General features: G+C 49.1%; 1 protein-coding gene across 1 annotated transcript; it reads left to right on the forward strand.

Annotated features, from left to right (window-relative positions):
• The first annotated feature begins 952 nt into the window (after positions 1–952).
• On the forward strand, positions 953–11113 carry ODF1 (outer dense fiber of sperm tails 1). Its single transcript, XM_045861517.1, has 2 exons — positions 953–1272; positions 10690–11113. Exons 1-2 carry the CDS (start codon positions 953–955, stop codon positions 11111–11113), a joined length of 744 nt encoding a protein of 247 aa, XP_045717473.1.
• The last annotated feature ends 934 nt before the right edge of the window (positions 11114–12047 follow it).

Genomic DNA, 12047 nt, shown 5'->3' on the forward strand with positions numbered 1-12047 from the left:
TTCAAACCCCGCCTTTATCTCCTTCTCCAGTGTCACATCCAACCACTTATCCTCAAGTACCTCGTGTCTTAGTCCATAAAAGGGGGCTTTGGGAGCTGGCCGGCAGTCGGCGGGGAAAGGCCCGGGGCAGGAGGATCCCAGGGTATCAGGAAGCACTCAAGGACAGGGTGTCTGGGGGCTTGGATGGAAGGCCAGGGGCAGGGTGGCTTGGTGGTGGTGGCCGAGGACAGGACCCTGAGCACTGAGAGATGGGCACTCAGAGCAGGACCCTGGCTGCTGGAGACCTGAGGTCCCAGGACGGCCAGGACTCCAGCTTGTAAAGAAAAGTCAGAACTCAGAGACTTGGGGCTCAGAAGGCCAAGGACAAAGGTGCACATGCGGATGACTTAGTCAGGACGGCCATGGGAAAGCTCTTTACGTTCTACATGTAAAGAGACTCGGAGCCAGAAGGAACCCGAGTGTGAGGGCCAAGGCTAAGCACCAAGGCTAAGCACCAAGGCTGGAGCAGCTGGAAGAGCCCAGAGAAAGGAGCCAGGCAGCTCCTCCTGTCACCCGCACCGAGGCCTCCACAGCCTCGGCTACTCCTCAGGGCACACCCCCCGAAGTCGAGGGCATTAAAGGTCAGCCCACAAACCCTGAAGAGCTAGGAATGTTTGGAGGACCCATCCAACCTCAAGGTGAATGAAATCTCAACATGGGCACAGTTCTGAGAGCAGCTTTATAGCTCGGAGGAGGGTCTCTGAAGACCATGACTATGAACAGTTCACATGGCAACCAAGAGACTGTGACATACTCAGAGGGGGCTGAGGTCATAAAACAGAAGCTTTAAAGTAAGTGCAACATGTGCGCCTCATTTATTTTTAAAAGAAACTTCTGAGAAGAGCTTAGAACAATTTTTTTCCCCGAGTGCCATTTCCCAAAGGTACTCACAAAACAATAAGGTGTGACTGTAATGGCTGCACTGAGTTGTCTTTTGGACAGTGTCAGACGGGACATAAAGAAGGTGGACAGAGAACTGAGGCAACTGCGATGCATTGACGAGCTCAGCACGCGATGCCTGTGCGACCTGTACATGCACCCCTACTGCTGCTGCGACCTGCACCCCTACCCGTACTGCCTGTGCTACTCCAAGCGCTCCCGCTCCTGCGGCCTCTGCGACTTCTACCCCTGCTGCCTGTGTGATGTCAAGCTCTACTGCCTTCGCCCATCGCTCAGAAGTTTGGAGAGGAAAGCCATCAGGGCCATAGAAGATGAGAAGAGAGAGCTCGCCAAGTAAGTGAACTTGTTCCCATTACTGTGGTTGGTGTGTGAGCCTCACGCTGCGGAGTGAGGGGAAGGAGGTGACAATCGATACTTGAAAAGAGATGAAGAAGGTTCGAGATAATGACTCGGGCGGCTTAGCAGAGATTTTGGAAAAGCGAACGGGTCTTTGAGGGGAATTACAGGATTCTCAAAAGACAGTGTAATGATGTCAATTGGCAGGGCAGTTGTTGGTTTATAGCAGGAGTGCCAACATGATAAATACTATGGCTTTAATGAGGGAAAGAAACAGGGGGTGTCATTAAAAAGCTATTGGAAGCGGTGAACTACACATCTTTTCTGGTTATGAATAAAGTGATTTGAGTATGTTTGGACTTACAGAAATGACTCCAGGAGAAGTAATAGTAATTGATCAAATCCTTAATGTTTGCCAGAGGCTTTAAGAGCAGGAGAGCCGATTGAACAATAGAAGCATTTTCTGGGTTTTGTAGGAAAACCTTTCTCCCATTTCCCCACTCCACGCGAAGACTGAAAATTGGTCTGGAGTCGGGTCTGTTACGTCGGCCTCTCCCTCCGACTCTGGTAAAAGTTGCGCAAATGAACTGCAGAACTGAGAGTCTCGGCTTTCAGGACAGAGTTGAACAGGTTTTCATTGAATTGGGTAATTTTAAGTCATCAAAACTCTCTCGTTTGATTATATTTTCCTTTTTGGCTTAAAGGAAGTGTTTTTTTTTTTTACTTTCTACATATGCCGTTTAGTCTGTTACTATTGTTGAGAGAAAATAGTTGAGAGCCCCATTCCCTAGTGAAATGAGTTCTGGTCCATGCATATGTTGGAACGATAATGTAGACGCGAAAATGATTGATGAGGCATTTTGTGTATTGATGTATTAAGTAAAAAAAAAAAGCAAGATGCAGAAAAACTATTTAATATACTGCTATTTTTAAAGATGTGCACAAATGGATGACAGATATTTTGGGTGAACTGTATTTGACTTGTGTAATATTGTATAATTTAAGGTAGACAGCATGTTAATTTGATACTTTTGTGTACTGTAATATGACTGCCATTGTGGTGATAATTAGCTCCTCCGTCACATCACATAATTGTCAGTTCTTTTTAGTGGTTTGAATAACTACACTCTAGTCCCTTAGCAAGTTTGATGATTATAATACAATATTATTGTCTATATTAGCACTTTACAGTGCTAATATTAGATCTCTGAAAACTATTTACTATTTGTTGCAAGTTTGTGTCTTTAAACAACATTGTCCTATCCTGATGACAAATGAATAGATTAGACAGACAGACAGGGAGACAAAGAGACACGGAGCAAGATCCTTGACAACAGGGACAGTGATATGGCCCTTTCACTGGAAAGGGCAATAAGGCGATTATTGTCCTGGTCATAGGTCACCAAAGGTCAGGAACAAACATCCCTTAATAGTCTGGGGTGGGGCTCTTGCCGATAAACTCATCTACAGGCAACTTGAACTAATTGTTATTTTTACTCCTTGGAGTAGCAGGATTGAGCCAAGGATCCTTTTGTAACATTTGATCTAAATTTGATCTAAATGAAGGGGGAGCAGCTGTGTGTCCACTCTCCCTTTCCCCTTGATCCTTGATTACTTCCCACCCAAGTCCTTTCAGCCTCTGTCTCCTGGCTGCCCCTGCTCCCCAGACTCTCCGGGGGAGGGTGCCTCTCTGGGCCTTATCATCCGGGCACCCCCACCTCTGGCAGGGGACCCAATTCCTTGGTGTGCCGTGGGCCCAACTTCAAGCTTAACTCTCAGCAGTGTGGTTTGTATATAAGGGGATGCCTTCCCTGACGATGTCTGGATTTTTGCAGATTTTTCCTGTCCTGCGGCAGTACATGATGCTGGTGATGTCTTTACACTAATTCCCAGCGCTCTAAACTGAAAGGTCCATTTTAGAAGTGACCTCAGACTGGCCCTCCTCGTACCACCTCTTGGCCACCTCTCCTCCAGAACATTCACACGGCCTGTTGGGGGCCTCCCGTGCTCGGTTTCCGACAGCTTGACATTTCACTCCCCAGAGGGGCTTCGCGTCGTCTGCGAACCTGCATACTCAGTTTTCCTGAATATGGATGAAAATGGCAGACCCCTACCTAGCCCTGATCCCAGAGGACTCTCACTGTTCATATTTTTTCTTCCAGGGAAATGCATCCTTTCTTTTTTCTTATCTCTCAGCTAACTCCCAATCCATGGCTAAATAGATCCAGAAATATCACATTAATTCAATTTTTTAAAACAATTTTTGGTGTGAAACATTGCCCGAGGCTTTTTGAGTTTAGACATCACATTCACAGGACCTTTCTGCTCCTTTAAAGAATGCTGGCAGCTCGGCTCGGTTGACATGTCCTTTTAGATGTCAGGCTATGTTGTCCAGAAGGTTCTTTCTGGTTTGCCAAACCAGAAAGATTCCCTGGTCTGGGCCGCCATGGCCCCGGTGGAATTGTTGTCTGTGGGAATCCGTCTGCTCTGTCTCTGGGTGCTCCTTTGATAACTGATACGAAGGCTTGGCCGGCAATTTAATTCCCAAGAATGTCTCGAGTGTATGTTATTTGATCGATGCATGTGCCTGCATGTGTGTGCACATCTGTGTGCATGTGGGGGAGGTATTCTTTTAAACTGGGGTATGGAAGGTCCAATCCATTTCCATTGTTTGCTGAGCAGCTGCTTTAAGAGACGTGTCGGCAGCATCTTCCTTGGTAGACACCCAAGTGAGTACCTTCATTTCTTTAGCTTCTTTGATGTTCTCTTTTCCCCACCAAATGAGCTACTGCATAGCGAGCACCCACTAGCTGTTTTCCCCGACTCTTCCTTCTCCTTCTGGACTTAGAGGGGCCAAGGTCACTGAATTTGGTCTCCTCTGCAAGGAGCTGTGCCAGCAACCCAACCTGGTGCGCACCTAATCCCCACCACGTGTCCTGGGCTCCCGCCCTCTGCACGAAAGTAGGACAGACCAGCAATCGCAGCGCCCACTCAGTCCTGCCGTTGGGAGTTTATTGCCTAGTCAGCGGTGCCCCATTGCCACTCCAACTCCTGGCGGCAGCCTTTGTGGGTACATGAACCTTGCTTTGCAGCCAGCCACCCCACAGGTGTGTAGTGGCCCCGACCCTGCACCCCCTACTGACACCTGGAAACTGGCCCCGAGACTGCACTTCCCTCCACCCCCGCTGCAGCCGGCCTGAGTCTCAACCAGAAATTCCCTTGAACGTCCCCGCACGAGGGGCACTCCGTCTTCTGAAAACCTCAAAACTCTGCCCTCTCATTTCTTTCCTGCTTTACCCCTTTGCACTTGGAGAATGTGGTTTTCGCTGAACCACTCTGGCCCTGGAGGATGATGACACTCATCCTTCGTGGTGACCTCTTTGCCTGTTCCGCAGCACCTGGCCCAGTTCTAAGCCTTCAGGGAAACCTTTTCATTCCCCCCCATTCCCTGCCTCAGAAGCCACAGCCTCCAAGAGGGGAAGCCTGGCTGGTGAAAAGCTGGCTTTCCCACCCCCCAGGAGAGCTCTTCTGCCCCCCCAAAGGAAGCCATCTGGGTCCCCTCTCATTGCCATCTCTCCACACACACAGGTCTTGGAGCCCAGTCACCCAGGATGACAAGGGCAGGAGCTGCTGCCCCTCTAGGCCACGTGCATGTCTACTGCTTTGTCTGACCTCACTCCATGGTGCAGGGCTTGGGCTTAGTCACTTAAAGACTCAGGTTTCAGGGAAGTCTGTGTAAGGCAGAGCCCGGTACGGACTGAATGACTTATCCTTTATTGGGTAAAACTATGTCCCTTGAACTTCCACTCCACTTAGCCTTGTACCATCTTGGCCATCTTAGAGGTGATGAAACATCCTCAGCGGCCATGTCCTTTGATCACCAGGAGTGGGAGATGCGGGACACAAAGCCAGGCTCCCCTCATGCAGCCAGTGCTTCCTGGAGCCTGTGGAGCATGTGGAGTGGTGCCTGGGCCGGCCGTGGGGGCACCGCCTGGAGCTTGTCAGAAACGCAAATCCTCGGCTCCTCTGGCAGACCTGCTTGAGCCAGAAGCCCCGGAGGTGGCACCCAGCCACCTCTCTTAACAAGCTCTGTTGGGGACTCAGATGCACCTGCATTGTCCCACTCCGCTCCTGCAGGGTGACATTGTCCCTTCAGCACCAATCAAAAGTCTGGCGGGGAGAGCCGAGACAGGAAAAGCAGGGAAGAGGGTGAAGAAAGAACAGGAAGAGGAAGACATGCTGGAAAGGAGGAATCCAGTGTAACAGGTCCTCGGAAGGGGTTCAAATTAGGAGAAAAGGCTTCACGGAGGACTAGAGAAAGGCCTGCTGCCCTTTGCTCCTGAGCAAAGAGGGGCCTGTTTGACATCTTCATTACCTTACGCATCAGCAGGCTGAACATGATTTACACCATCGTGAAGATGGCTGGTGATGTCACTCCCCACTGCCGTGGGCAGCCTATGTCACTCTCAGGAGCTTGGTCGCACATGCCCGTGAAACTCAGTTTCAGTGGGGAGAAGCGGTGGCAGACACAGACACGGCTGCCCACGCATGTTCTCCAGCTTTCCCCAGGGGCTGCTGCAACAAACTGAAGGGGCCGATTTCCCCATGTTTACTGTGGTTAAGCTCCACCCTCACGATAAGCACGGGAGGCAATCCCCACAGAGCCTTGGAAAATCCCACGTGGGATGGTGGGCACCTTGCTAGGCGAGAGTCGAGTTGCAAGTTCAGACTCGAGTCCAATGAGTAAAATGTGGCTCTGGCAATTCCTCCTAAACCCACACGTCCCTACTGATAACCTCTGACCTTGAAGCAAAAGGAAGGGGAAATGTGACCTTTCCAAACTTCTTAGGTGATTTCCTGAAGATCCCCATCGGAGGAGGGAGGACGTGAGCAGGGGCTGCAGGGGCAAAGGGACAGAGTGATGGCAACAGAGGAGGAGGGGGAGTCTAAGCAATAAAAGACATGAAATTGTGCCCCAAGGCTCAGGCTGTTGTGAGGAAGAGGTGGATCTCGGCGTTGGCTGTGGCTCGTAGACCTGGCCCCCAGACCCACCCCCTGCAGAGGGCCCGTGTCTTACACACGGGATCAGACACGGCAGTAGTCAGGTCTGGTGATCCTGCTTGGGGTCCGTGGTCCTTCTTTGTGCGACCCAGCCCTGCCTTCCTGGCAGGACTTGATGTTTCTCATCTCCGACTGAAAGGTCTGAGCTGAACAGAGGAGCGTGACTCAGCCCATGTGCACACCTAGGAAGGTTCTTCAGAGCTCGGGGGGCACACGTTCTGCTCTGTGCTTCACACTTGGCATTGGCCGTTGGGGCTTCCAGTCTGCGGTCCATCCACAGAGGGCATGGCGCATCTTCGCGTGCTATTCTCTGCCCGTCCAGGGAAATGAGAGTGCTTTTGCTCCTGTTGTTCTCACAGAGATGCAGACAGATTTTAAAGAAGGTCCCGTTCCCTTCCTTCCTTCTTAGTATGACCTGTGGGTACCCAGCATGAAAGATGACTGGGGGCAGGGGAGGGAACGAAGCCAAGTGACTGTCGCAGTCCTCTGGGTGCCTTGCGGAAATTTTCTGTTGGCCTCAGTGTCTTGTAGGACAGCATTCTGTGTGATCATTCTGGAATCAGCCACTGAGGGCCTTTGTTTATGCCCTTCGGTGCAAGGGCTCACATTGCCGTTAAAGCAATCACGCTAGGGCTTATCAAGTCAAAAATAAGTAAAATAGATACACACACACACAAAGGGAGAGAAGTCTAGCCCCCAAATGTTCAGTGCTATACAGAATTAGGGGTATTTTTTAAAATATACCTTTTTTTTGCTAATCTGTATTATCTGTGTGTTCTACAATGAACTTAAGTGACAAAAAAAGAAGTATATGAACAAAATTCGGTATAAAAAGTAAGAATTAAAAATGTATCTTGACTTCCGGCAAAGATGGAGGCACAGGTGGACACACCATACCTCCACACACAACCAAGATTGGAACAACAACAATTTAGAGGCAGAATAACACCCAGAACTGATAGAGAATTTATCTGAATGGAAGTCGGACAGCCAAGAAGTTGAAGTAGACCCGTTCATCCAGACCGGTAGGAGGGGCAGAGAGGAGCAGCCGGGCAGGGGTTGAGGCGTGCTGAGAACAGGGAGGACTGGGCACATAAGGCAACTGGGAGTGCGTAGGACATCTGGGGCGCACAAGATCGCAGCGGGTGGACCCTGAGTACGCAAGCAGCGGCTGGCAGACCCAGTGAGGCAGCAATTGTGGACCAGGGAAGAGCACGCAACCCAGGATCCCAGGGAAGGGACTGAGGTCCCAGGAGAATGGAGCTACGGCCATTGTTCCCTCCCGCCCCCGCACCCACATACAATGTCACAATCTAGCGACTGGGGTCCCCACCCCTGGTGAACACCTAGGGCTCCACCCCTCACCGTAACAGGAGTGACCAGACCAAAAAAAGAAAAAAAAAAGAGGGAGAGAGAGAGACATGTCTCAAACAGAAGAACAGATCAAGGCCCCAGGACTCATCATTTTAAGCAACCGAGAGATAGCCAATCTATCAGATGCACAGTTCAAAACACTGGTGATCAGGAAGCTCACAGAATTGGTTGATTTTGGGCGCAAATTAGATGAAAAAATGCAGGTTACCATAAAAGAGATGAAGGAAAATGCATGGAGAACCAATAGTGATGGGAAGGAAACTGGGACTCAAAACAATAGAGTGGGCCAGAAGGAAGAAAAAAAACAATCAAACAGGAAAGAATGGAGAAATAAGAATTCAAAAAAAATGAGGAGAAGCTTAGGAACCTCCAGGACATCTTTAAACGTTCCAACATCCAAATTATAGGGGTACCAGAAGGGGAAGAGGAAAAGCAACAGACTGAACACATATTTGAACAAATAATGAAGGAGAACTCCCCCATTCTGGCAAAGGAAATAGACTTCCAGAAAGTCCAGGAAGCTCAGAGACTCCCAAAGAAGTTGGAGCCAAGAAGAAACACACCAAGGCACATCATAATTACATTAGCCAAGGTGAAAATGAAGGTGAGAATCCTAGGAGCAGCAAGAGATAAGGGGACAGTCACCTACAAAGGAGTTCCCATCAGACTGCCAGCTGATTTCTCCAAAAGAGACCTTACAGGCAAGAAGGGGCTGGAAAGAAGTATTCCAAGTCATGAAAGGCAAGGACCTACATCCCAGATTGCTCTATCCAGCAAAGCTTTCATTTAGAATGGAAGGGCAGATAAAGTGCTTCTCAGATAAGGTCAAGTTAAAGGAGTTCATCATCTCCAAGCCCTTATTTTATGAAATGTTAAAGGGACTTATCTAAGAAAAGAAGATAAAAAAAACATGTATAGTAAAAGGACAGCAAACTCACAATTATTAACAACCACACCTAAAGCAAAACCAAAAGAAACTAAGCAAACAACTAGAACAGGAACAGAACCACAGAAATGGAGATCACATGGAGGGTTAGCAACAGGGGAGTGGGAGGAGGAGAGAGGGGGAAAAGGTAGAGAGAATAAGTAGCATAGATTGTAGGTTGAAAATAGATAGGGAGAGGGTAAGAATAGTATGGGAAATGTAGAAGCTGAAGAACTTGTAAGTACGACACATGGACATGACTAAAGGGGGGGATGTGGATGGGAGAGGGTGTACAGGGTAAAGGGGAGTGAAGGGGGAAATGGGACAACTGTATTAGCATAATCAATAAAATGTATTTTTAAAAATGTATCTCAAAGCAATAATCCAATCATTGGGTCCAACTCCTCAAACTGGAAAATGTTCCAGAAATCACACACTCCAAGGCCTTCCTTTGGAGACTGACTGATACAAGCTTTGCTAGGAGTATCTCTTAGAACACAGATTTTTTTAAATGTTAAGGTCTAAAAAGAAGACCATTTCAGAGCATTAGGTTTTCTTTGGAAGAATCAGGCAATTAGAAAATGGGCCCTCGCCAGGCTGCAGAGACCATGAGAGCTCAGGCTAACCAACCGTTGAAATCCTCGCCTGGGCGTCAACAGGCCTGAATTTGAATCCAGACTCTTCCATTCAGCACCTTTTCCTTCCCTCATCTGTGAAACAGTGATCATTACACCCGCATTAAAGGTTATTGTGGAGAGTAAACAAAACGATGCCTTTAACCAACTTAGCACTTTCCACAAAACCCAGCATCTTAATCATGTGTCAAGCACTAATATGCTTGTCACTCATTAACTGATCTTTTCTTCACAACAAACCCAGAAGGAGGTCCCAAATGTATAGATGAGGAAACTGAGGTACAGAGACCCAGTAACTTGTCCACATGGCGGAGCCAAGATTTGAAGAGCTGTGCTCTTAAGCACTTCACTATACTACTTCTCGATGTATCAGAAGTGATCAGTTCGTGTGAGCGGTGGTTATTGTTCTTCTTTTATTATAAAGGATTCGTACACAGGATTGCTGAGCAGCAACAAGCCAGCTCTATAGGAACCACAGAGATCTGTGTCTGCTGCTCCAGGGGCCACAAGGTGTGGTATGTAGCGATCAGCTCAGTGCGGGGAAGAGAAAAGCCTCGATGTGCTGGGCTTACCAGTTCCCATGGTGTAAATATTCTCACCATGATTGATTGCAAGCCATCAACATGAAGTCACTGGATGAGGAGGTGGGGAGGGAGATGCATAATTAACCCTCGCAAGCCAGTAGGATCCAGGGCACAGCGCCTCCAAGCTGACTTCCTTGCTGGGGCCTGTGGTCCAGAGTCTGGAGCAGCCCGAGACAGGAGCAGACGAGCCAGGCCCGACGAGCATCCTGCCTGGTCAGTGTGCTGACGGGGTGTTCCGGCCGAGCCTGTGTGATGGCCCAGGGCAGCACTGGGCCTGTGGATCCGCAGGGCTGGGTCCTGAGGCTGACAGCCACCATTAAAATGCAAGTTTTAAATGGTATCCCCTTAAAAAACAGACTCTAAGGGCCTACATACAATAGTAATAATAAGAATGATCATGGTAATAATTAAGCAGAGTTTATAATGTGCCAAGCTCAATATTAAGCAAAATACATAATTTCATCGAAACCTCCAATACTGTGATGTAGGTACTATTATTATTTTCATTTTGCAGATGAGGAAACTGGTGCACAGAGAAGTTAAGGAACCTGCCCAAGTTTCCTTAACTACGAAAAGTAGGTGCTGGGATTTAAATACAAGAGAAAGATCTGGAGGGCCAAGCATCTGTCTGTTCTTAACAGAGGTTCACCTGTGGGGAGTGTGATTTACACGAGAAGTCTTTCATTTTTTATTTTGTACGCTTCTGTAAAGTTTGATTTTTCACAATGACTAGTGTTTGCTTTTGCTATGAAAAGAAGAACTAGAGATCGAAATATTGCTCCTCGAGCCAGGTCTGAACTTCTCCCTCCTACCCTCCCCGTTTCCTGAATTTCAGGCTGAGAAGAACAACAAACAGAATTCTGGCCTCCTCTTGCTGTAGCAGTAATGTTTTAGGATCAGTGAACGTGTGCGGCTTTGAACCCGATCAAGTAAAAGTTCGCGTGAAGGATGGAAAAGTGTGTGTGTCGGCCGAGCGGGAGAATAGGTACGACTGCCTGGGGTCGAAAAAGTACAGCTACATGAACATCTGCAAAGAGTTCAGCTTGCCCCCGTGCGTGGACGAGAAGGACGTGACCTACTCCTACGGGCTTGGCAGCTGCGTGAAGATCGAATCTCCATGCTACCCCTGCACTTCCCCCTGCAACCCCTGCAGCCCCTGCAGCCCCTGTAGCCCCTGCAGCCCCTGCAACCCGTGTGACCCTTGCAACCCGTGCTACCCATGCGGGAGCCGATTCTCCTGTAGGAAGATGATCCTGTAAGGTGTAGGAAGCCATCACTTACTTAGTAGACGTAGTTACTCCAGCCAGGCAGCTCTTCCAGTGTTTCTCTTCCCCCTCCAGGCACCCGTTACTCCAGGACATAGGAAGCTGAATACATAAGTGCAACCATGGGTGTTGTGTGCATGTCTTTTGATTCGGCCCACCATGGGAGCCCTGCCCGGGGAGAGAGTCTCAGACGAGTTAATGGGTGGGACTGGAAGATAGCGAGGTCTGCCCCCCATCCCCCGTGTCCAACTTTACACCCAACTGCTGCCAAATGCCAGGGCAAGATACACATTGGGTGAGCACCTCCAGACACTGTTTTTCCTGTGTCTGGTTCCCTGAAATGACCTGGCCCAGAAAACCAACTGTCAAAGCAGAAACAGACCAGGGCTCAAGGCAAGTGCTTTTTCAAAGCTGCTACAGTAGGAAGAGAAAGTGACCCCCCCCACCCCACCTCCACCCCGCGCAAACTGTGGTCAGCGTTTTTGCTGGCAACAGTCAGTACAAAAGTGTGGTGGAGCATGTTCCCTGACGAGCTGGCCCTACAGGGGGTCGTTTCCCAGCTTCCCTAGGATTTGGGGGAGTGGCCAACTGGGGGTCAGAGTGGTGTGCAACTTCCTCAGGCTTTATTTCAACTCCTGAAACTCCTTTGTAAGCACAGAAGTTCAGTTCGGGAAGTTCACGAGCTGAAAGGTGTGCAAAACACACCTTTCACAAAACGATAGTGTCACTCACCTGAACTCGGATGCGCGTGGCCGTGGCCTTGAGCCCTTCCCAACTGCCAACACAGAAGTTAGCACAGAGGAGGAGGAGACGAGGGCAGGCATCAGAGTGAGGACACAGGCCGATTTCAGCCCCGACTCTTACGGGGAACATGACACGCCCTCACGCTTGCTCAGTGTGAACCTTTTCGCCAGTCTCAGCTGCCTGC

The sequence above is a fragment of the Phyllostomus hastatus genome, unplaced genomic scaffold (genome assembly GCF_019186645.2).
Source record: "Phyllostomus hastatus isolate PE091 unplaced genomic scaffold, TTU_PhHast_1.1 phas_scaffold_21, whole genome shotgun sequence".
Classification (NCBI taxonomy): Eukaryota; Metazoa; Chordata; class Mammalia; order Chiroptera; family Phyllostomidae; genus Phyllostomus; species Phyllostomus hastatus.

What these genes read in the sequence shown, in the direction of transcription:
- ODF1 (XM_045861517.1), top strand. Translation starts at nt 953, where the DNA reads ATGGCTGCACTGAGTTGTCTTTTGGACAGTGTCAGACGGGACATAAAG. An exon ending in GAGAAGAGAGAGCTCGCCAA is followed by an intron (nt 1,273 to 10,689) that starts GTAAGTGAACTT and finishes CCTGAATTTCAG; the next exon opens with GCTGAGAAGAACAACAAACA.